Source organism: Platichthys flesus, chromosome 10 (genome assembly GCF_949316205.1).
Source record: "Platichthys flesus chromosome 10, fPlaFle2.1, whole genome shotgun sequence".
In the NCBI taxonomy this organism is placed as follows: domain Eukaryota; kingdom Metazoa; phylum Chordata; class Actinopteri; order Pleuronectiformes; family Pleuronectidae; genus Platichthys; species Platichthys flesus.
The window spans coordinates 9,257,047-9,281,522 of NC_084954.1; the positions used below are offsets into that span (position 1 = coordinate 9,257,047).

At 47.4% G+C, this 24,476-nt stretch overlaps 2 protein-coding genes across 8 annotated transcripts in view; both read left to right on the plus strand.

Annotated features, from left to right (window-relative positions):
• pacrg (PARK2 co-regulated) overlaps positions 1-8,256 on the plus strand; it is a 129,174-nt gene extending 120,918 nt beyond the window's left edge. Inside the window, exon 5 of the mRNA XM_062397773.1 lies at positions 8,086-8,256. Within this exon, the coding sequence (XP_062253757.1) occupies positions 8,086-8,246 (161 nt within the window). The 3' untranslated portion in view covers positions 8,247-8,256. The remainder of the gene's footprint in view (positions 1-8,085) is intronic.
• Positions 8,257-19,439: 11,183 nt separating this feature from the next.
• Positions 19,440-24,476, plus strand: part of qkia (QKI, KH domain containing, RNA binding a) — a 75,472-nt gene continuing 70,435 nt past the window's right edge. For all 7 annotated transcript variants that reach the window (XM_062398016.1, XM_062398019.1, XM_062398021.1 and 4 more), the window contains exon 1: positions 19,440-19,911. In XM_062398016.1, coding sequence (XP_062254000.1) covers positions 19,767-19,911 — 145 coding nt within the window. In that variant the 5' untranslated portion in view covers positions 19,440-19,766. The remainder of the gene's footprint in view (positions 19,912-24,476) is intronic.

The following is a 24,476-nucleotide window of genomic DNA, read 5'->3' on the forward strand; positions in this document are numbered from 1 at the left end:
TTTTTTCGGGCCGGCTTTTGAGTGATGGGAGTGAATATATTCCCTGAAGAGGATAAGATGCTTTCCATTATCTGCATGAAGCAAAAAAATGAGGGAAAGCTTTTTTCATGTTGTGCAGATATGGAGGCGAGTAAAATATTAACATGCAGATGGCTTCACACTCTATAGGGTGCTCTCAGAGGTCTGTGCACACATGGAAGTGCAGTGAGTGGCTGGCTTGTGGCCGGGTGTGCACACTGCACAACACAGTGGCCTTTAACTCCTGTCCCTGGTGCAGATCGATTTTGTGCCTACCCGGCAGCCCACTGCTAACCTTGAGGTAAGCTGGCGTAATGAGATCGCATCTGACGACATTGACTCGCACCTGACAGCACTGACGCGCCGCTCCGAGCCCATGGAGACACACAGGCGGGCGGAGTGTGGAAAGGCTAGGTCCTCTGTGGTCCACTGCACGATTAACAGCTTTGATTCATTATCTTTAATTCACTTCAGTATATCTTTCAACATTTTTTCTTTTGAACGTCTCAATGACACAAATGGCTCTCGCCTCGATGCTGTGGTGAGACGGGAATTCTGGTAAAATTGAGTTTAATTTAAATCCCACAAAAACTGTATTAATGGTAGGAGTTGTCAGCACCATTGCAGCTCATAGGCTGTTTATAAAGATGGATGACAAGAGAGATCCCCATACGTGAAGACAAAAAGTATTTATAGCCGCCTAGTGGCTGGCTACAGTATAGGTCACAAACCCTGCCATCTCCATGTTAGTAAATGGGACACAAACTAAACTAAAGAGTCACAGTTAACGTTATACATTTTTCTCAAGGATAAATTCTGTCATTTGAAGTCATTCTTATCAGAATGATTTATTTCAAAGTGCTAAGTCTTCTTGTAAACTTGGTTTAAATAAGTTATGTGGTGCTATAAACAAGAGGTGAAACGCCATGATTGACAGCTGAGACTGACTTGCAATTGGTCGAGCACATGTATTGACACCGTGGCTCTATCCCCGATCAATACTGACCTGACTGTTGCTCTAAAAGACGTCAGTGGCACAAGATGGCAGCGTTCATTACTGAGCAACTTTGGCTTAATTTCTGAACAGTGGGAGGACGTGCAGACACGTCGGCCATCTTTATATTCAGTCACTTTTGTAGCACTTAGGTCAGGTTTCCTCCATGAGAGCCCCAAAGATTTCAGGTTGAACCTCTGTATTTATTTATTTTACCTTCAAACGCTTCTCCAGAGTATGGAGAATATTATATCATTATGGAGCCGGTCTGTAGGTACTGCTGGGTAATGCACAGCCCTCTGTCAGTCAGAAGCTGGGAGAAGAAGCACCGTGTGCATTTTATGGCCCAGATGAAAAGCTGCTGCAGAGAACATTTGTCGCCTCCTACACCCGACACACATGCACCTGTACACACTGAAAAATGAGCAGTTTGATTTGAAATTAATTTAAAAAGTAGCCGTTACTGTGATGCACCTGTGAATATAACATGAGGTGACTCTTTTCGTTCGACCTATAACAAGCACAGTGAATCAGAGCCACAGATCCAGTACATGTATAAAGCTGCAATTGGATGAGATGGGACTGGTACAACCACCATCTGAGTGGTGGTAATTGAAACAATAATGGACATGGTAACAGCTTGGAAAATGGCATTGATCCATCATCTCAGATGAGCTCTCTTTGTGCATTAATACCATGACTAAATGGTGCAAACTGATATTGCTCTCGGTCATGGCAAGGGCTAGGTGGTTAATTAAAAAAAGAAATGAGCAAGAGGAGGGTTTGTGATGTGTGGAAGAGTGTGTCTCCCACCTGGCCTCAGCGCGGCTCTGAATCCCTCCTCACAGGGCATTTCTGAGGAAAGATTAGCCCAACACACAGCACAATTTTGGCGGAAGTGTGGAATTGGAATTCAATTCCTGTATAGGTACACACAGATGTAGACTAGTAAGCCAGTGGGAGCCTGATCGATAGGAATCTAACAGCTTTAGCTCCCATTCAGCTCGGGAGGATCCTCGGTAGGTTACGTCTTTGTTTCAACCTTGTCTGCACATTCCTCCAGTTCTACTTCTGCTGTGCAATCTGACCTTGATAGGTTTTCGTTACCTGGCTCACTTGCTTTGCTGATGTCCAACTTTCCCCGGGTTGAAATGGCACCGGGCTGGGGCGAGCCTTTGGACTGAGCAGTGCTGGGCTGGACGAGCACATGGAAAATGAGATCACTGACCTAAAGCAAAGGTCAGACTTCAGTAAGCATGAGCAGTCGGATGATGGCTGGTGTAGGGGTTGGGAGTTTAATAAACTACTGCTGGCAATAAGCCTATTGTTTTACTTCTCTGCTCTCAACCTCCTGTGGATTACTGCATTGTGTGTGTGTGTGTGTGTGTGTGTGTGTGTGTGATGATGGGACTGAAATTGCAGCTCTTATTGTGGGTAGCTGTTTTGAGCTGAAATGCTGTTATTGATTACACACAAAGGTTGTGGGTGTGCGTGCGTGTATGTTTGTGTCAGTGTGATTGTGTACGTGAGCCTCAGCTGTGCCGTTCTTCAGCCTCTGGCTTATCCATTAGGTGTTAAGGGGCAAAGGCCTTAAGGCCAATTTATACTTCTGTGTTGAATTGACACCATTGAAACGACAGTGGGGGGGGGGGCAAAGCTGTGAAACCTCGCTGTTTTCTGATGTAACTACACATCGCAGTAACTGCCACAACTGCGATTGGCCAACTTGGTAACATGTGTCCTCCATGTCTCTCAGTGGCACAGGAATCAAACCCTTCTTCACACTCGCCATCGCATCACCATCCACGTCCTCTCTCTTCTCTACCAGCAGTCATTTCTGTAAACATTTATAAGCTGCGACTCCAACGTGATCCACTCGGCTGCCATTTCTTCACACAAAGCCGGATTAAAGCTCTACCATAAAGGAGCGCTTGTTTGCGTTGATGTAGAATGAGTCTCAAAAGTAGCATTGTTAGCAAGTTGCCTAGACTGTGCTAAAGTTACGACATCGGCTATGACGTAGTGATGGTGAAGGTAATGGCAGATTCTGCTCTGGAAACGAATGATAAGCTTGAAATATAAACTTAAAGATCAAATACAACAATACGACACAGATTCTTATTGCATTTAGAATGTATTTCTTATGGATATTTTATATGTATTTTGTTTTCCTAGATCTTGTGTCCATATTTTTTTTACATCAATAAAGAACCTAAATATTGTTCATATATTTTAATACTCCTCCCCCGTATCCATTTCTAATTTGTAGCCCTGACTGTCCTTGTCACATGCTATTACTTGCTTGCGTTTGTAGTGTGTGATCTCTCCACGTGTCTGTGCACACGTATGCAGAGAACCCACAAATCACTTAAGCTGCTTTCAGACATGCACTGGACTCCTCTGCACTTTCTCTGGAGGAGGTGCAAGCGTGATCGCAAATGTACGAGTGAGACTCTCCTCAGTTTCTAAGGACTTTATCCGCCTGTATAATGTCTGTAGAAATCCAGGAGAAGTCGATGTGGCAACACAGCAGGGGGTCCCTCGCTGGATTCCCTGCGACGGGTGCAGAGGTTGATGACGCTTCCTAACACGCGACAGACAAGAAAAATGTCTGTCGTCGTCAGAAAGACAAACGGCGTCACACACGTGGAAGACACCGAGGAAGATCTCAAGAGAGTTAGTGGTGATTAGAGCTGACGTCGGTGTTGGGGTGCTGTAAAGAAGACCACGTGATCTACGCAGCAGAGTTAATACGGCGCTGTCTCTGTCTGCTGCTCCACCTCACGCCTGAATAATGCAAAGGATTTGTTGCTGTTGTGAACTTGTGTGTGCAGACTGAGAACCTCCTGCTGTATTGTGCATGTGTGAAAGGCAAACTCTGGGAAACGGCTGTGGCCAATTGTCCGGATTTTACCCGTAGATCATGTCTGAAAACGGCTTTGCAGTAATTATTTCTTTACACAAAACAGACACACACAAACACACACACAAACACCATTAGGATACTTTATTTCATTCTGTCTTCCTGCCTTCCCTTCACAAAGGCCTGTCATTAGGCAAACACACACATACAGATCCACACACACACCTGGTCTCTCCCACCGCTCTGCCGGAGTGTGAGTCTCTTTATGAGAGGTCTGCCTGCACCCAACTGTGAGGCCCTTTTAATTAGAGCCCTGCTGTTAAGCACAGGTCTCCTCCAGAGGTCTCCTCCACCTCCTCACACCTCCACACACTCTGTCTCACACAAACACACAACCACGACTACCACCTCTCCCTCTGCCTGTCCTGACATATGCACATACTGTATATGTGAAGACAACGTATTTAATATAGATCAAATTTCATTTCAAACCACTCTACAAGAATCCGCGTCAAGAATAAGAATATAATCGTATTTTTTCCGCCCGTCTCCACTCATCCGTCAGCGTGTGGATCAGTAAGTTGTAATGACACATGCACTCGGGTAACACCCTCAGCTGTGCAGCCACAGTCGATGTCTGCACAAAGTATTCCTGGAACTCAAGCTGTTCCATCGCTCTCATAACCTGCATTCCTCCATTTCCCCTTTTTGAGCGAGGCCAAAACCCTTGACGAGAAAGAAGGAAAGAAAAACAGGTCCCTCATTCATTGATCCTCTTCTGCATGTGGTGGATATAGGATCGGAGAAGGGGCTCTCCCTCTCTAGACTGCTTTCACAATCAGGGCTAAGTTGACTAGAAACAATGGTGGGTGGTTTCATAATTTGTTAAATCAGCTCTGGAATTTGGAGCTAAACTTCCTTAAGCTGTTGCGGTGTGTGTGTGTGTCAGCCAGTTCCTGGCAGGAGGGGAGATTAGGCCATATAACATACACATGATGCATAAGTCACAAGTCCTAAGAAGGGGTATAACAGTGCTGCTTTGTTACGATTCGAGAAGGACTGATAATCATCTGACCCAGTTTATGAATCAAACCCTCAAATGTAGTGTCTCTCTATAAATAAGTGGAACTAGTTTGGAGGAAACTCTGTGTCCTGCCCGCATCTGTGACTGTTTGTCTTGAGCTTGATGTGGGAAGACAGGTTGTTTAGGACCGTGGGGAATAAGGGATGGAGAAAGAGCAGGGTGGAGGAGGAGGAGGAGGAGGAGGAGGAGGAGAAGGAGGAGGAGGAGGAGGAGGAGGAGGAGGAGGAGGAGGAGGACGGCTGCAGCTGTTGTTGTGTGGGCCGGGTGTGGGCTGCCAGAAATCACAGCCGAGCCTGAGAGAGGTACAGCCCATGTTGCCTGACAGACACACACTGTAGCTGGGTATTCAGGTTAGGTATTTAGGGAGGTAGAAGGGTGTGTTCCCTGTGCTGGTCCGAGCGTGGAGATAAGGATGAAACATGCTATTAGTTGACCAATCACAGTTGACGCGGGCTGTATCACTGCAACGTGAATTTCTACATTTCCACACAGGGGCCCATGAGACTACAGCGAGGACACATGGCTCCACCCTGTCTGTTGCAAATGTCCCTGTGCGGCGGACCCTCCCCTTCATCCCCTCTGTCTCAATCTTTATCGACCTCTTCCTCTTCCTCCACACAGCCAGCTCCTGCCAGGGCCCTTTTCCCTCTGTTCACAAAGCGGGAATTTTATTATGATTGTTTTTAAAGATTTTTTTCTTTTTTTTCTCCGCCCTCTCTCTCTTTCTTTGCTTCGGCCCGGCGTTTCGGATATTGCTGAAAGCCGGGAGTAGAAGAAAAGAAAGCGAGGGAGGGGGGAGAGAAGAAGCGAGAAAGAGAAGTTATTTTGCTGAAGGACATTTGCAGAGGCAGCTTTTAACCCCCTTCCCTCCCCTCGCTTTCCTTTCCCTCCACCCCTCCTAAACCCACTTCTCCCATTGCTGCTGTTTAAATATTGAGAATCGTTGCAAATTCCTCTGGCCTCTTCCTTGTTGGATGCTACTGTCCTCCCAGCAGCTCATGAATAGAAATGCACTTTGTAGAGGGCTGGTAGAGCAACAGCAGGACCTCCCCCCTCTGGGCCCCTGGTAAACGGGTCTGAGCTTTCTTGCTTCCCGAGCCGCACCTCTTCCCTGGCTCCCCGTGCTGGCCGTCTGAAGGCCAAGCGCCCCCTCTGGGCTGGCTTTGGCTGCTCATTTCCACGAACAGGGGGTGGCTCTCCATGGGCTCGGCATTTTAACCCACACCCGAGATGCACACACACACACACAGACACGCACACACACACACACACACACACACAAACACGCAAAAGCAGAAACAGATTGTAACAGTGACCCAGCGGACTCCTGTCACCTTATTCTTGTTCTTTGCCCCATTCCTCCAGCTCACTCAAATCACAGCATACCATTGTTCTCATTCCTCTCCGTTTTTTTTTTTTTTTCTTTCGTGCACTGACGGATGCATTTTTAGATGCTATTTAAGATTTTGCTAACTAGTAGGGTGCAGATTCCTGTGTTGTGGGCCGCCAAGAATAAAACACAGCCCAAGTTTAGATATATGAGCAAGAGCTTCTTTTTCCTTAAAAGCTGCATTCCTCCGCGTGTGCAGTTATTGTTGATGTTTCTCTGAGAGGAAAACTGTAAATAGGGGTGCTATATAAAGACAGGGCCATTCAAAGTAGCGCCGCATCCAGGCTAAGCAGCGGTCAAAGCGTGGCTGGAGAATCCCCCCCCCCCCCGCTCTTATGCAAAACAGGAGAGTGAATCCCGAGGAGAAAGCGAGCGCGGCAGACTGAGATCATAGACGTGTTACTGCTCAACAGCCCACTTTATGGGACTGGCTGTCTTTGTGTTTTAATGAGGAGGCCATGGATGGATGCAAAGGCAGGGAGAGAAAATAGGGGGGGTCTTCAGTGTGGGACCCCCCGGAAGTGCTGCTCGGGATTTCTCCCATTGCAGCTAACACTCTCTCCTCTCCTCTCCTCTCCTCTCCCCTCCTCTCCTCTCCTCTCCCCTCCTCTCATCTCTCGTTTGCTCATTTAAATAGATAATTAATGTATTCTTTGTTTTATTGTGAAGCCAGAACCCCTCAGGATATTTTAGTTTTACCATTTTACTTTTTATTGTGTTTTTTGTGTGTCTGTGTGTGTTTGTGTATGTGTGTGTATCCCTCTCCATAGTTACCTCTCTCTGAAAAGTGTTTTGAGGCCCCAGTGCAGTGGCATGAAATTGGCAGTTTGCTGTGAGCTGATTAAGTCACGATCTGTGTGCGTATATGTGCCTGTATGTATTGGTGTGTGTGTGTGTGTGTGCATGTGTGTGTGTGTGTGTGCGTATGCTTGTGTGTGTGTGCCTGCTGGTGAAACGGGGGAGGAAAGTAGCAGAGTAGAGGCTGGACACCTCAGGAATGTTTTTTCGATAACAAGTTCCCCCAGCACGCTAGAGCTGTGCTGTGCAATTTTGTGGGTTTTACCTCGATGTCTGCATGTGTTGCTCTGTGTGTGAGTGTGTGTAGGTATGTCTGTGTTGGTCTGTGTGCTCAAGGGAGGGAGGGGGCGGTTCTGCAGCTTTCCTTCTTTATTGCGACCTGCCACAGGTGTGTGACACGTACAATCACGTCAACTGCAAAAGCCACAGAAAACTGGAAATCTTTGTTGTCTTAGATTTTGATTCTATAGTGCAAATTCACACACACACACACACACACACATGCATTCATTGCTACCTGTGGAGCGTGCCTCCAGGTCACTGCTCATGCCTCGTGCGCACCATTGCAGAGTTGTGCAACAGCGGAGCCGTCACTAACTCGTCTGTCCTTTACGCACCTCTCCTCTCTGCAGGCTGCCTCATTAAACCTCGAGCTGAACAGTTAAAAAACTCTTCTGCCGTTCGGTCCCAACTGAGCATAGGAGGAGCAAATTCAATCAAATCCGTCCATTGGGTTTGAAGTCACATGGAAGGACGGCACTCGCCCGCTCGCTCTCTGCAGCGGAGCAATGCGGCGTGGCCACAGGTGGTGCTTTGTGAGCCCCGACTTCAACCTCACTATCAGCGATGACCTAGACGGAGATAAAAAAAAAATATCCTTTATTACTTTTCTCATCCCCCCCCCCCCTGTCTCTCTCTCTGTTTCTGTGTCCCAACAGTCAACTCCGGAGACGGTATCGACTACAGCCAGCAGAAGAGAGAGAACATCGGGGACCTGATCCAGGAGACCCTGGAGGTGTTCGAGCGCTACGGAGGAGAGGACGCCTTCATCAACATCAAGTACATGGTGCCCACCTACGAGTCGTGCATGGTCAGATGAAGGCCGGGGGGGGGGGGGGGGGGGGGCACGTTAAACAGACTCTTTGGCACCGTTCAGACCAATCAGCGAACCATCAGCCCAGTTTCATACACTGGTTTCATACCTTTGTTTTGCCATGGTTTTTTCTGGTGTGAAGCACTTTGTAACCTTGTTTAGATAAGTGCTATACAAATAAAGTTATTATTGTTATAAAAATGGATCAGTTCCCTCATAACAGATGTCAGCCGGTCTGAATGGGACTACGAACCAACTCTTCTTCCTCCGCTCTGTTTTCCACTCCTCCTGTAATCATCATTATAACAGTAAAAAGTTTGATTTCAAGAAAGATGTTCTCCTTATTGAAATAAATCATCCTGTTGAATAACTCTTTTTATCACTTCATTGATTTTAGTTTGAAAACCCAGAATCGGCGTCTCGTTTGGAAACGATGACGTCACACCCCCCGCTTCCTGATTGGGTCCTTCACTGATTCCCTCAGGCTCTGATCACATGACCCCTCTGCTACCAGTGTAGAACACAACGTGGATAATCAATTACCAGCGTTTACTGGCCCGCCACTGTCTTTCCTAACAACTGCTTACATGCTTAGGGAACAAGCTGTTATTCAAGTGGGTGGTCATGTGATCCGCGTTTCAAGGCAGGGACGGTCATACGCGTGAAGCAACTGACTGTTACCAGTTTGCAGTGAGCAGCGGTTGTGTCCGCAGCTCAGACTCACATCCGCTGCAGTCGATTCCTCGGCGAGGTGACGAGGCTTCAGGGCAGAAAAGGTGTCAACAGCTTCTCAAACCGCTGCTGCAGCATCTTTTCTGTTGATTCACAGCCTCCGATCTGAGTCTGCAGGGTGCGAGTGCTGCTCAAGACAGGGTCACTGACATCCCATCACATATCATGTATATTGAAATATGAATATTAAATAAGTTGCGCTCCTGTGTGATAAACCAAGTCCTTGTCACCGCACCACAGAGCTTTTTATTGAAAAGTTGCTAACGCGGCTTTAAGCGGTGGAACAGAGGAGGATTTCAGCGCTCGCAGGTCTTTCTTCCCCGTGTCCCTTCGTAACGGCCTATTGAACACCAGCGCTGGGTTTTGTCCTGCTCTCACAAACGCCTCTATTCACAGCCCGCGCCGGTGTTTTGTATCGCATTGTACCACTGTACCCATTCTGTCACTGGCCCAGCTGGAGACAGAGCCTGTCGAAACACGCCGAGAACGACGGCTCAGGAATGACGGCCGACAGCATTCCTCCAGACAAACACACACTCTGTACGCACACACGTTTGGTTCCCCCCCCCCCCCCCCCCTTTGAACTCCAGCACCCCACGGTGATCTCGGCGCACACCCGCAGGCTCATTGACGAGTGTCGCTGAATGACAACGTGCGTGGGCTCCTTGTTTATCCGGAGCAGCCAGTAACTTTGCCGGCATCTTTAACCAACTCCTGTGTTGTTCGCACTGTGCAGATGGAAGGTGCTCTCCCCCGTTCATCCGGCTGCTGCATAAACGCCACTGTGGAAACTGGAAACTTCCTTCCAAGACACAAAGGAAGTTTGAGCAGCTTCACCGCCCACTCCCCCCCCCCCCTGAGAACCCCCCCCCCCCCAACTCACACACACATACACACACACACACACACACACACACACACACACACACACACACATCCAATCCTGCGACCCACAGGGGAAACATAGTGTAATTGATTCCTGACACTCACAAGGACACCGGTGCCGTCTCTTATTGTAAGTCATGTCTCCGGTAAAAGCAACTTTGCAGGCCTGCAGAGGAATCTGTTCTTAACCAGGAGACAGGTTCATAATGCTCATATTTCAACCCCGGCATCTTGAAAAGAACGTGTCTGAATAGGTGTTCCACGCCACTGAGCGCGGCCGAGCTTTCTCTCTTTGTCGCCGGGGCTGCCGGGTCCGTGCAGTAAAAGGAGGAGTGCGTGAGCGGCTCCCCGTTTCGACACGGGAACACATTTCCACCTTTAATAATCACGGCTGCATAACAAAACAAATATGGCAGCAGGAGAGTCGGGGGCTCGGCTTCACCTCTGTCCTCGCTCGATGAGCAGATCGAACTCTGCACCGCCTGCGGTTCTGTCAAACTGTATCAGTGACGCCCGGCCCCCCCCGGCCTCACCTGTCCAATCTCACTGAGCCACAGGCGCAGCAGTCGGGGAGCGGACGGAGAGTTTACAGATGGAGAGGACAACCGGAGAGAAACTGGATGAGGTGGTGAGCAGTGTCGTTTTTTTCAGAAGCCATTTTGCCACGTGAACTCCAGGGGATTGTGGTGCGGTATGCATTCCACTGTGGAGATAAAAAGTTATTGTTTAGAACACGTCAACACCGTCCTCGGCTCAAATCACCAACAGCTCTCACATCTTGTTGCCTTTCCAAGTTGACATCTTTGTTTGTCGGTGTCTTCTACGTGTTTGATGTCTTTTTCATCCTGAGATATTTGTTTTCTTTTCGGGTTCTTTCAGGTTTGCATCCACTGCGCTCACGGGTGAATGCTCCGGATAATCTCCGGCTGGATTTGTTCACTCTGCCATTATCTATGCTTCGTTCTTACTCGGGAGCTAGTAGGAGAAACTCTGGAGAATGTCCACAGCAACCGAGCGTTCCCACAAAAGGTGGTAGAGTAGACTGGTTCAAAAGTGCTTTGTAAGATCAGAGCTCATAAGAAAATTAGCTCATACCTTTTTGCTTCAAGCTAGCACCCAGTGCCATACAACTGTTCACTTCTTCACACTTCCGAGGGCCCAGCGATCGGATTGCTTTGCTTTTGGCTCAATTAGGTCACATCCCAGGAGCTAATGACCATTAAGAGTTAAGCGGCGTCCGTTTCGACTTCTTCAGGAAACCGCAGAAGCTCATTAAGAGAGGTGGCTGTCTGCAAAGCAACATTTGCTTATATGGTCTCAAATGAAGAGCTGCTCATACACACACACACACACACATACACACACACACACAGGCAAACACACACACATGCAGACACGCACAGGCCTGAGCACACAGACGCATGCATACACAAATGATACCAAACAACAGCACCGAGCTGTAATTGCTCATGCAGGTAATGGAGTGAACTGGGAAATGAACAGGAATGGATGCAGCCAAAGAGGTTATCTGGTCTATCAAAGGCATCGAGGCATGACTGGTCCAGACCTACAGGCCCGGGACGACCAAGCATGACATTACTTACATTTCTCCCATGTCTCGTCCGCCTCTCCGACACCAAAAAACAAATTTAACCCATGAGAAGAAACCGTCCTCCTCATCGTATCGTGACCTCTTTTTCCTTAGTCATAATGAGCAATTGATCATTTCCTGGCTGCGGGGGGGGGGGGGCCCCCAACGTACACAGGGAAATAAATTGCTTCCCATTCGGTTTATTTCCTCCAGTCATAGAACACAGGTTCTAGCATCATGCTCTACTTCCCCACAGCAGATACTATCTGTCGCAGATAAAGCTGCATTATTATTTTCAGTTGAGAGCATTTGAGTTTTATTTTATTCGTGCTCCCTTTCTATTGTGGAAGATCTGCGTGATGGCATGCGGGGGCGATGGTATTGATCTAACATGTTATTCAGCCATTTTGAAATCTCTATGCTTTTTTTTGTTAATTTTCTTCAGCCCACGAACGCACTGAGGAGATTAAGGGAATAACAACTTCAATATACGACTTCTGGTACATCTCACTGCTCCTGGGTGTATATTTAAATTTGTTTGTTTTCTAACACTCGCTGCTGGATTTGGCTTTTTTTAAATTACATGTTATCACTATGAACCCATAATCAGGCACAGAGCATGAAGTATTCCTGCCCACCTGCCTGAGTCCTTACATATATGAAATAGGGCACTCTCCATTGCAACTGGACTCCGGGGGTCAACCCTCGGCGATGCGCCGCTCGTGGGCACTCGCTCAGCTCCGGGGTTATTAGCTCAAACCCTCACAACAGCTGCCTCTGCCCCCTACCAGCAATAACTCCTTCTGAGAAGCGCATGCAGGCCCGTTTCCCTGATGGAAACGCCAAGCCTTGCAAGGACGTGTGACAATTTATACCCAGGGTTTGTACCGCCACGTGGTGTGGCACAGGGGGCCGAGCGGACCAGGGTTCACCCGTGTGTCTGGCTCCCACCCCACCAGCTCCTCCAGCCTTCAGGTTGAGGCGTTATCTCAGAGTGAACAGGGACTTTCTGAAAGCTGGATCCACGGAGCTCAAGTTTGTCCTTGTGCATCTCCGTCTCACCACATCACAGTGGTGGCAGGCCAACAAAGGCTTTTGTATTGCGGTGAGCTGTGCAACAAAAGCAACACAACACACGCCGATAGCGTTCTGTTGACAGAGGGGAAAAAAGGAGATTGAGAAAAGTAGAGGAATGGCTGAGACTGAGGAAGGAAGAAATAGACAATTATGGAAGAGGAAAGGCAGCTTGAAATGCTTGTGTGTGTGGAGAGAGAGAGAGAGAGAGAGAGAGAGAGAGAGAGAGAGAGAGAGAGAGAGAGAGAGAGAGAGAGAGAGAGAGAGAGAGAGAGAGAGAGAGAGAGAGAGAGAGAGAGAGAGAGAGAGAGAGAGAGAGAGAGAGAGAGAAGATGCTAAATAAAGAGGCAAACAGGCAGATGGGTTGTGCCCGAGCTCAGAGACAGACGGCCGGACCAAGATGAAATCGGCACGGAGAGATATGAAGGGAAGGAGAGAGAGTGTGTGGGCCGCGTCGAGATGGATGGATGGAGGGAGGGAAGTGGGATGTTGTGTCACCTGGTAGAGAGAGCTGTCTAGCTCCGACCAGAGCCGAGATTTAGGAGCAGTCAGCTGCAGAGAGAGGGAATAAGAGACCAGAGCGGAGAAGAGGAGGAGGAGGATGAGGAGGAGGAGGAGGAGTATGAGGAGGGGGCCACAGACTGCACCACTTGTTTATCTGTTTTTTCCCTTACAAGTGAAAAACAGAAGAGACTTGAGGCGACAACTGCCACTTAACGACATCACCGCGCTGCCTTATCTGAACAAACCAGCCGAATGAGGAGGCCGCGCACTTTGTGTCAGAAATCCCACTGATCAGAGTTGGGTTGTGCGTCCCAGTGCACCGAGTTTGTAAAGCTCGGTCAGGACGTCTTTGTTTGTCTTTGCACTCCTCTGCTATGCTCTCTGTCATATTCCACTGTTACAGCCTCATAGGGAAAATTGTTAGGACCGGCAATGAGAGGGGGGGGGGAGCAAAAGGAATAAACACCCCCCATGGGAAGGATCCGTCTTGTTCATGTCTGCATGGTGGACTCCACGCTCATCCGGCGAGCTAATGAGCATGTGCGAGACTGGACAGCACGATGGAGATGAATCTTTCTGCCTCTCCATACCCCTGGTGTCTGATTCACAGGCTTAATTCATGAGGGGAGGCGTCATGTAAACACTTTGAAAGAAGAGCTCATATTCAGTTTTCCTCGTGCACTGCCCTGTAAAGCTCCTTTTAAATATTAATAACGTCTGAAATCTCACAGGCTGATTCACTGCTTAGGTGTGTGCGTGCAGATCCCAGAGTCGACCAGGCCACAGGATCAATCCTTCTCCGGGCAGATGTGATCAGTGGGGCTTCTCTCCCTCTGTCCGTCACTCTCTGTCTGGCCACTTTCTCGTCTTCATCCTCCTCCTCTTCCTCATACAGGTCTTATCGCTGACAAACACTCATCTCTGTCCCCGCTACGGGCTGGCAGCCGCGCACACACAGGCCGACGAGCGACAAAATAAATACAGAGGGAGCCGGAATGGATCCACGCTGCTCACAATTGGCGGGGACAGGTGTGGTATCGGCTGAACCGCTTTAAGCCGCATCGACACCAGTGTGTTTTCCCAGGGGACAGCAGGAGGATGGAGGAGTGGGTGAAGCTTGTTTATCCTTCACTGTAAAAACTGAAAGGTGTCCTTCGGTGGCGTTGCTTCCCCCCCCCTCAGCTGATTGACGATCAACAGGTTCGAGGTGGGAACTTTGAGGTTGAAGTCCCCCCCCCCAACCTGTCACAGCCTTCTATCACAAGTGGCTCCAGCTGCCCTGCCCCACCCCCCCAATCATCCGCTCTCCCAGCCCTCTCCTCCCCTCCCCTCCCCTCTGGGTGACAACAGGCCGGCCAACAGGCATTTCCATCACCCGATTGCCAAACCACTGGAGCATCTAGACGGCAACTCAAGGTGACCTTTAACAAAATGGAGAATGGTGAATAGCCACGGTGGTGACAGTAGAATGTGTTATTTGGAGCTGGAATGCTGCAGTTCCAGCTTGAATTGCAATTCACTGTAACGCACTCAACCAGCTCAGACATCTTCCTCATAGTATAACCTGTAGTGTGTGGATAGTGTACACACTTCCTTGTGTGTAATTCTAATTGGTCATGGGTAACATGTGTATCAATGTTTCCTGTCCCCACAAAAGGCCCATAGACCTGTATACTGGTTGAGCTCAAGTGAGATCCGAGCTCAATTTAAAGAACACGTCTTTTCCTTTTCCTTTAGGCCCCCCCCCCCGTGACCCAGTCGGCAGGTAGGTGTCAAATACAACATGATGGATCGAGGTCTCCAGAACCAGCCCCCACACCAGACTGGCCCCTCACTGGATTTGAGCTATGGAACAAAAAGGAATGGTATTTCGTCCTGTAGAAGCAGTTTGGCCAAAATGAGTGCACAATAATGTATACTATAAAAAGGCTGGTCTTTCAGTTTACAGCCCGTGCTTGTGCCTGGATTTATTTTCCGCTTTTGCTCAAATTGTGCTCTTGTACCCAGATATTTTGTTGCTTGGTCTCTTCTCCTTGTGCTCACTGTGCTTCTGTACTCCGATTTCTCCTCTGCTCTTGGATTTTCTTTCTTGTTCGCTTGGGTGTTTAAGTGCAACAAGTTAACCCCTAAACATATTCCCAAACCAATGGAATGCTAGCTTCCGAGTTCAGAGGGTGAGGAGAAGAGCTAGAGCTGGAGCGCAGGGAATATGTCCAAGCAACAAAATATTGGAGTGCAAGCTCACAGTTTGAACGCAAGCAGAGAAAATCTTAACATGAACCCAAGTCCTGCTCTCGAACTGAAAGACAACGCTCTTAGCTAAAGATAAGAAAAAACACGCCTTACCATTATCGTATTTTTCGACTATACAGTAACACAACTATGCTTAACATGGTCCCTCATCAGGTGTTTTAGTACAGACAGTGATCTATTTTTTGTGTTTACAAAATTGTGATACAAAAGTGATTCAAAATTGTGTCGTGATCTTGATTCATAAAACCTTGTGAACCACGTGAGCAGCTCCTGCGCTGCTGCCCTGGGATGTTGATCACTCACTGAATTGTATCATATTGACGTCATCGGACAGAGAAAAAATTTAACAGAATCCAGTGAAATGGCAAAATGGACGTCACTAGACAGCAACTAGGCTGACATTTAAAGCAAGTGCACTCAAAGAGGTTCATTCTAAAAGTTTTAGTCTACAGCACCATTAAGGAAACTGAGAATCCTCCTACAATGTTCCAACCATCACATCTACTTACACAAGCATTCTCCTGCAATTCTTATTTCATGGGATTCTAAGACGCATGACAAATGTTCTGTGACTGACAATAACAAATGCACACACACTATTCAATACACAAACAAGGGTGTGTGCAACAGTGCAATGAACACAACCACACAAGCACGGGTAGGGCATTCGTCATGTCATTCCCATGATACAAGTTTAAATGAATAATAGCTGCATTATGTGTGCCTTTGTTCATGCTCTGTTTGCTGTGGTTGCTAGAAGGAAACTTATTTCTGTTCCCACCTTCCTCAAAATGTAAATGACCCAGATTCTGACAACACTGTTTCCCCCACAGTCCCCAGACAAGTAAGTCAAGAGAAGAAAGGAAAGACGTTGTTCTTGTTTGTATGTTTGTGTCTTATCGGAGCCCGTGGGCCTCTGTCTGCCTCCTCCCCGAGCAGCAGCCGTTATCACAGACAGCCTTGCCTATCCAGAGCCACCCGTTTCGACTCGCCGCCCTGCGGACGTGGCCCCAGAGACAGGCTGCAGCCGGCTACCGGGCCACTGCCGAGGGCCCCATTGTCTCCATCAGCGTACTTTCACTTGTAAACCCAGGGCGCTCTCCAAGCTCATTGAGAGTGCGCTAACAGCCTCTCTTCAAAAGGGGCTAAACGCATGTTCATTAATTATCTGGATCCTTGTTAATTGGATTAATTGTTGAATAGAAACCGTGTTATTAAAAATGACGAAAACACAAGGGCAGGGGGAGCAAACGGGGGGATTAATATCGTTTCTGTTTACTCTGGGGCTGTCAGAAGACACAGGCACACACACGCACACAAACATACACACATACACACATTTAGTTCTGCCTATCTATTGCTGTGACTCTAACTCTGTGTTTTACACACACATATCAACACACACACACACCGAAGCAGTATGTGACCCAACTCAGAAAAGCGAGTGCTAGGCAAGGTGCAAATTACCATCACGGCTGTTTGAGATAAGAACCAAACCCATTTTCAAAGCTCAGAATAAATGCCAGATTCTTTTTGAAGCCAGAAGACTGTGACTTTTTCCATCGCTTATATTCAAAGAATAAAGGGGGGAGGGGGGGAGAGAGAAAAAAGAAACATAAAGTCAACACCGTGAACAATTTAGCTATCTCCACGTCACATGAAAAATGGGGTTTCTCATTCCTTCTGCCTATCTACTTACTCTTATCCACCGACATCACTTATCAGTGTTTGACTTCAAGGGATGTTTTATCATTCTGGCTCAAAGATAGTGCTGATACTGCAGACCGGGTGAACGGCAGGACTAATATTACATGCCCCGTGTAACCAGTGGTGGGGCAAATGACAAGCCATTATGCAAAACCCCTATTATCTGTGTGTTCCTGTGATCACTGGTCTGGAATTATGACAAATCCAAAGGTAAATACCAGACTGCTCGGAAGACAACGTCTGGTAAATCCCACTAAAGAAAACCTTTTTCATTTTGACATTGACATAAAAGATTAGGAAATAGCAACTTTGCTAAATCTCCTCTGAATCGTCACTTTTTAAACATGTTAAAGAAGTAAACTGATTCCAACTTGGCTATAAACATGATGTCTTTGTTGTTGTGGTTTTGCCAGCCTGCTCCAGTGAGGACCATAATAACCCTCCTCAGACCTTACAGTAATAACATGGTGCAGCTATATGTAGACGCTGGCCGAAGGGCAGAGAGAAGCAGGACCCTCTAAATGTGTTGCGCTGGTTGTTAAGGCAACTGTATCGGCCCTCCTGCTTTGATCTTGAGGCTACTGTCACCTGCTGCACACATATACTGCTATCTGTGTCTGGAGGCCTGATCACACATGTAACTGTGGGGATGCATGTGATCTTTGTCGTGAATGTGAGCAGCTTTACGGTTTGTGTGGAGGCTGTTAGCGTCTGGTAAATGTGTGTCTGGAGTTAATGATACTGTGACACTATATCAGTCTCACTAAAAGTCATCAGGAGATTGAGTTGGACAATCAATATAGCGGACGTGTGGCACTAATTTTTGTGAGCTGGGACTTAATTTCCTAACCTCCATACCAACACAATGGCGACCAAGTGGGGCCAGAAGGTCACAGTGCAGCTGTTTGAGTATTCATGCCCCTGCGAGGGAACCTGTTTTTACAAAGACACGAGTGGGCGAGCAGTAAGCGGACAAACTGATTGAGGGGCCAAGGTCAGCACTCAGATTTAGCCGGGGCCCCTCTCAGCCAACAGCTGTTAAAATCAAAATGGATCAGTCGTGGTTTATTTTTCACACTAAGCAGGAAACAGGAGGAAGCTGGTTTGTGTGTGTTCCATTGATCAGGGATGTTAATCTTCTGAGGATATGTAGAAAGGTCCTCCCAAGGACAGGACAATGAAAAGGCTCTATCGATCACCAGAGCGTTGATCAATCGGTCCCTCGACAGATAACAAGCTGTACAACCCTTGAGTAACAATAGGCATTTTGAGGGGTATGGACTGCACAGGTTGATCTCCTTTTTTCATATTTCAGCCCCTTCAGGTGAAGCCATACACTTTAAATCTGGGATCATTCTGATTTGTCGGCTGGTCTTAGATCGCTGACTTTATAGGAACCACACATGTCATTGTAACGCAGAGAAATAAACCACACCTCGTAAAGTGTAAGTGACAAATGAGGACAAATGCTGTGATAGTCACTGTAATAGTCTGTGAGTCACGTCCTTTAAGAAAATGTTAACGCCGTTTTTTTTGCATAACAAGAGAAGCGAGCGACTTCATGGCTGAAAAATCTCCAAATCCATGACTCTTTGAAAACAGGAGAAACTGTAGGATTTGTCTTCCTTCTACAGCAGGAGAACTTGAGTCCCTTGAGGGTTTCCATAATTTCATCCATAAGTAACACACTAGGAAAGTGTATGAATATGTTGGTCCTGAATTTGATACACTTCCTGTCAAATAGGGGTTTGTGGATTTGCTTGAGAAAGGTTTGAGAACCATTGCAACCTCACTTTTACACCAGTTATCTATGGCGATTCATTTAATATGAACCATTTGCTGTGCAATAGATATCAAATAAAAAAATAACTTCAATAATATAACTACAACCTCGTTTTTAAAGGGATAGTTCACTGAAAATGTTTTGCTCATCACATGCCTCCACACTGCTCCTGTGTTGTCATCCAAGTGTCCAGAAGCCATGACATTTAAATTCCACTTTAAACTGTGTCATTTACACCGTGTGTCTATTTACATTTGAAGAAGTTACTTAAATTGGATTAGATTTGGCTGAAACACTGTTTACCCCTGAAACTTCAAAGCCCCCCCCCCTCAGTGGTGAGTAATTAATGAGTGAAATGATTTTATTATTTGGGTGAACCATCCCTTTAAGTTGGACTCACAGTCACGAGAGCAGTGAAACTCTCAAAGAACAAAAACTCTGGATCATATTCGGAGTATATGTTCCCCGCTGACAAAACTTCACATCGCGCATTCCTGCGTACGGCACGCCATTGGCTCAAACCCCCGTCCGTCCGTCCGCCACTCAGCTCCCGGCCCCGCCCCTCTCAAGGAAACCCGGGCGCCCATTGGCTCAGCCCGACACCGTTGAGCCGAAGCCGCGCTGGCCAATGGGAGCGCGGCGAGGACGGAGCCTTTGCGGTGGAGCAGCGTCGCGCGCCACAGTACAGGAATCGAACGTCCCCGAAGCGCACACAGCGGAGAGAGTGCGGCGCGCGAGTGTGAGGCAGCGAGATAACGGCGAGTTGTTGCCCCCTGCTCCACTCCAGCAAGAGCAAACCAAGCCCGGCTGATTGAGGGGGGTTCCGCACAGTGTTCTGCTCGCCAGGAGGAGGGAAGCGAGGGATTTTGGAGCCGCAGTTTTTTTTATTCTTTTCTTTTTTCTCCCCCCCCACCCCCCCGTTTGTCACCCCCGTTTTCCCCCTGAACGAGGATTTCGTCTTTTCCGCGGTGGTTTGTTTCTCTCTCTCGCCGCAAAGATGATGGTCGGAGAGGTCGAAGTGAAGGAGCGACCGAGGCCGAGTCCCGACTATTTGATGCAGTTGCTGAACGAGAAGAAGCTCATGACGAGTTTGCCAAATCTCTGCGGCATCTTCACGCACCTGGAGCGGCTCCTCGACGAAGGTAAGCGGGCCGGGCTGCAGCGGAGCACCGGGGGGGAAGGGAAGGGTGACCACAGTGCTGCCTCGCCGCATAGCGCGAGCCGGACCCACACTGAAGCAGGGTCCCCCCGCACACCGCTGACCGTGGCAGGCATGGCAGCGCTCACAACTTCCCCTGAGCTCCACGTTGTATCCCAAAAAACAACCGAGACTTCCAGGCGTGTGAGTTTATTTCACTCCGGAGCTCGGGGAGACGTGGGTCAGAGAGCCGTGCTGCTAGCGTCGGCCGGGCTTCTCCGGAGTTTTCCCCCCCGCACTCTTTGACTTTGAGGCTTCGGAAACTTTCTCGCTCACACTTTTCAAACATTTAAAACTTTAAACCGAGACAAGACGTTTTAAATCACTCACTACGTCAAAAAAAGTTTAGCCAAACATTTAACCCGGACGGGGCCCGGGTTGGGGGGGTTCCACATGTTCCGCCGCGTTCTAGCTCTGGTTAGCCACATTTCAAGCTAGCTGCGTACCGTTAAACTATTGAGGGAAAACCCCGAGAAAAGAAGAAGAGACAGCGGCGTTAACTCGACTCTTTGAGTGAAGACGTGACCGTGGCAGTGTGGACACGTCCGACATGTTTTTTTTGGGGGAAGTGGGACAAAAGCTCGACTTTCGCTTCCCCTTGTTTTTCTTCGGTGCGAAGCTTGTGCGAGCTGTTGCCCAGCGGCCGAGCTCACAAGCACGAAGGAATGTGTGTCTGCTTGTTGCCCAAACAATGGAGTTGCTGAGGGAGGGAGGAGGAAGGAAGGACGGGGGTACACGGTGGTTGCTCCGACCGTGTAACTTTTTCCTTTAAAACGGCCGCCATTAAATTGGCGTCATCTCGATTGCAACACATGTCACAAAGTCGTTTGTATAAACACGAGTTGCTGTGTTTCTGCGTCTTATTTCCTTCCATTGCTGCAGCAGCGTCGTGGTGTGTGTGTGTCTTTTTTGTTTTGCTCCTGCGTCGGCTCGTGTCAGCGGCGACGTCCCGACGGGATCGCGCTGCCTTCGCTTTATTCTCCGTGCGGCTGCTGTTATTTATTTTGGCACATGCCGCGGCTGATCTCGCCGTTTATGTCGTTGATAAGGATCGATAACATAATCTGGTGTAAGCGGAAGGTCGGACCCGCGGTTTATGTAACCGATCTGGGGACACTAGAGAGCGCCACAGCCCCCCGAGCACACTGTCCCCGCGCCGTGTGTCGTGTCGGGCTGGACATGGTGCCACTGATGGTGGGGGGTAGACATTAAGGAGGTGTATGAATAAAGGAGTGATTTCCTCACACAAGAGTCACGGGCAGACACGGTGAGTTTCGGCTGCGTGTCTGGATGAGCAGCTTCTCCGCTATGCAGTCGTTGAACCGGTCTGCACCGTTCTGCTTCCCTGATTGGTGACAAACAAGACAATCGAGCCGTGGAGTGAAGTGTTTCCTCCCTAATCCCCCGCAGGAAACTGCACGTGTAACACTTCTTCTCAAATTAAAAGTTTAGATCGTAACGAGCCTTTATTTTGTTGACTCATAATGGCACAATATTATTGTAAAATCGTAGTGTTGTATCTGCAGAAATTTCAGTTTCATGTTGGGGCTTGCAGAGATTTCAATTGAAAACAAAATGAATCCATTGGAAACGTACTTTTTATATTTTACCAGGGTGTCTTTGTAGTTCAAGTTAGATTAACTCCCAGAATCACATTAACGCCATAAAAACAAACACTATTAGATGTGTTTTTTTTTATTGTATAAAAGTACCCAATATATATTTTACTCAGTTGGGAGTGGTGGGTGTGCTGGTATTTAAATGTTAGGGAGAGTCAGGAATGAGACTTGTTTTCTTTTTATCCACGCTCCACCTTTTTGCCGCCTCCGAGCCCCCTTAGTGGTAGATGGTACAGGAAAGAACTGTGACTCTGTGAAAGTCTACTTTACTCAGCTGTGCTGTTGTCTCCAAACTGTATTGGCTGAAAACTATTAACTTTTCTTTGGGGTCGTCAACGTAGAATTTAAACTGATGTCAAACTAACTATGAAAAATCTGGTTGCGACCATAAGTAACCACGCTGTCAAGGGTTTTACTTCTTTTTTTTTGTCAACCCAGGAAATTTTATGTTAACGTAAAAAAAATACGAAATAATTTATTTTCTTCTTTTCTCAAGGTTTTCATTCTAATCACATTTTGTATATACCGAAATTTTGAGGTATTTTGTAGCTTTTAAGCTGTGCTCAAACTGTCGGACTAAAGTAGGAGAGTAAACACACTGCACTCAGCAGAGATGTTGTGTAAGCTGGAAGTGCTTATAAAGAAAAACTCAACATATCTGAAGCCTGCAGACATCCCCCCTACTTTTATACACTGTCTCTGGATAGTTTAATTGTCAATTTTATATATTTAATTTTGACCCACAAATGTATTCTTTGCTTATTGTTAAAATAAATAGGTCTGCTGTCAGAAATGGTATTTTGTACGTGTTTTGCGAAAGCATATTTTCCGACATGTAGTTCGACCATATGGTTTTGTAGCTTTAAAGTAAAGCCGGCTGTTAGAAGTTCCGAAATTGGTCCTGTAATACTGTATTGCTCTGCTGCTTCCACGCAGTTCCGTACGGAGAGAAGAGGCATAAAACCTTCCCTTGTCTTGTGTTAAAGAAATCACGGCTGAGGCATTTGTGGTTCCCCAGCCTCCGTCTCACTCTTCTAAACTCTCATGGTTTACAAGGGTTTCCACAGCACCGGTCCAAACTTTACTATGTCGCCAAAATTGCGTTTGTGTGTGATGAAAGCCAACTCAGTTGAGCGGAGGCCGTCTGGTTTCTGTTAGGGGCCGCTTGGTATGCTTTCCCCCTGTAGACAGGACTGAAACTATTAAGTGATATTTTGAGTTTACCTCATCCTGCTCCCTGTTCGTTACCCCACCCAGTTTAAACAAAATACACAATCCAACGTGATACAAATTTAAACAGAGACAAATGGTCTATAAAATGATTCTCCCCTTTGTCCTAGTCCTCTAAAAATTGTCAAGCATGTGCTATCTTTATCTTAGTGTCTGTGCTGTCAAATTGCTGCAATTCCAGTTCAAAATAGGTTGTGGTTATACAAGCGATGAATGATGAAGCATGCTTTTTTCTTTTGCCAAACACTCTTACAGCCACAGAAAGACAAGACCCAGAGGGGACTCTTTCACTTGTGATATTGTGGTGTTAATTATATTTGATGTGGTGATTTATTTTGTTTGGTGTCTAGTTTCTCCTCGGAACGAGTTGCGAGAGGCGTTTGTCTCGTTGAAAGGGGCCGGCTTTTCAAGGTGACTAGGAGGAAGCACGTGCTACTTAAAAAAGCTATTGATACTCAAGCAGAAGTTGATACAGAACCATATGTTGACGAGCCATTAGCCGTCCTGTATCTTGAGGGAGGACTTTTTTTTGTTATCAATAAAATACTACTTCTTCTCTGAAATGATTCTTTTGAATCTTTTGTTTGCCTAAAGTGTTAAATTGAGTCCGTTGTCACACTTAAATTATCTTAATTACAGCGAAATTCTATCCAGTTACAGCTGAAGGCTTAAATCTCCATGTCCGTCTCTCACAGTATAGCCCAACAACAGCTGCACGTCCTCCCTCACCCACCCAACACTTTGTGCATGTCTACACAGCTGTTATCGTGGCGTAAGAAAGCCGACACCACCCCTGTGCGTGTTTGTGCGTCAACTCGCTCCCATTTTGCTTTAGCGGCACCTGTGTGCGGACGTCCGTGTTACGATGCTACTTTGTCGTCCTTCAAGGTCACCCAGGCCGATTGACAGCCCCCCCCCCCCCCTTGAAATCCTTTTGCGTTGCAGTTGTTCATCTCCGAGGTGACACCTGCTCTGGAGTTTTTTTTTACTTCTCTTTACGATCTGCCAGCCAACACGCTGCTTTCAAATTGCTATATTTTCTCTTGGCAGGTAGAGACAGCCCATATAACATCTAGAGATGTAGCCTAGTAGTGAAGCGCAGGCGTTGTTGTTAGGTAGGGGTGCATAGAAAGAAGAGAGAAGAGTGTGGGGTAAGGGTTAGAGAAGAATTTCAACCTCCGGGGACCATTTCTTACATTCTTATTTTAACTTTGTTGGTACAACATATTAAGTTGACCATTGTTCCCTTGCACGCTGTGTGGTGGAGCCATGTGGTGTACTATACTCATCTGTGCTTACAGCAACCCCCTTGAAAACAGAGTTTTGTGTGTGCTTGTTAGTCTCTGTGTGCTGTGATTTAACAAGACGTTCCCGGGAGAGCTGTCAGCACTCCGAGGACAAACTGTATGCTGTCCACTGTGGTGCCTTTGTTGGGAACTGGTCCTTTGGGAACGGCTGTTTAGAGAACAGATTTTGATAAATGGGGAGTTTTGGAAGTCTACGTTGGGTTTTCTACCTGGTGTCTCATATTTCTGTCAGTCTGTCTGTTTGGTTTTCAGCTCCCGTTTCTTTCTCTGTCTATGTTGCAGCCCGTACTATCACGCTGCCGCTCGACCTCTTGGTGCTCCTCGACCCAGGGCTCGACCTTAACTCACCTCTG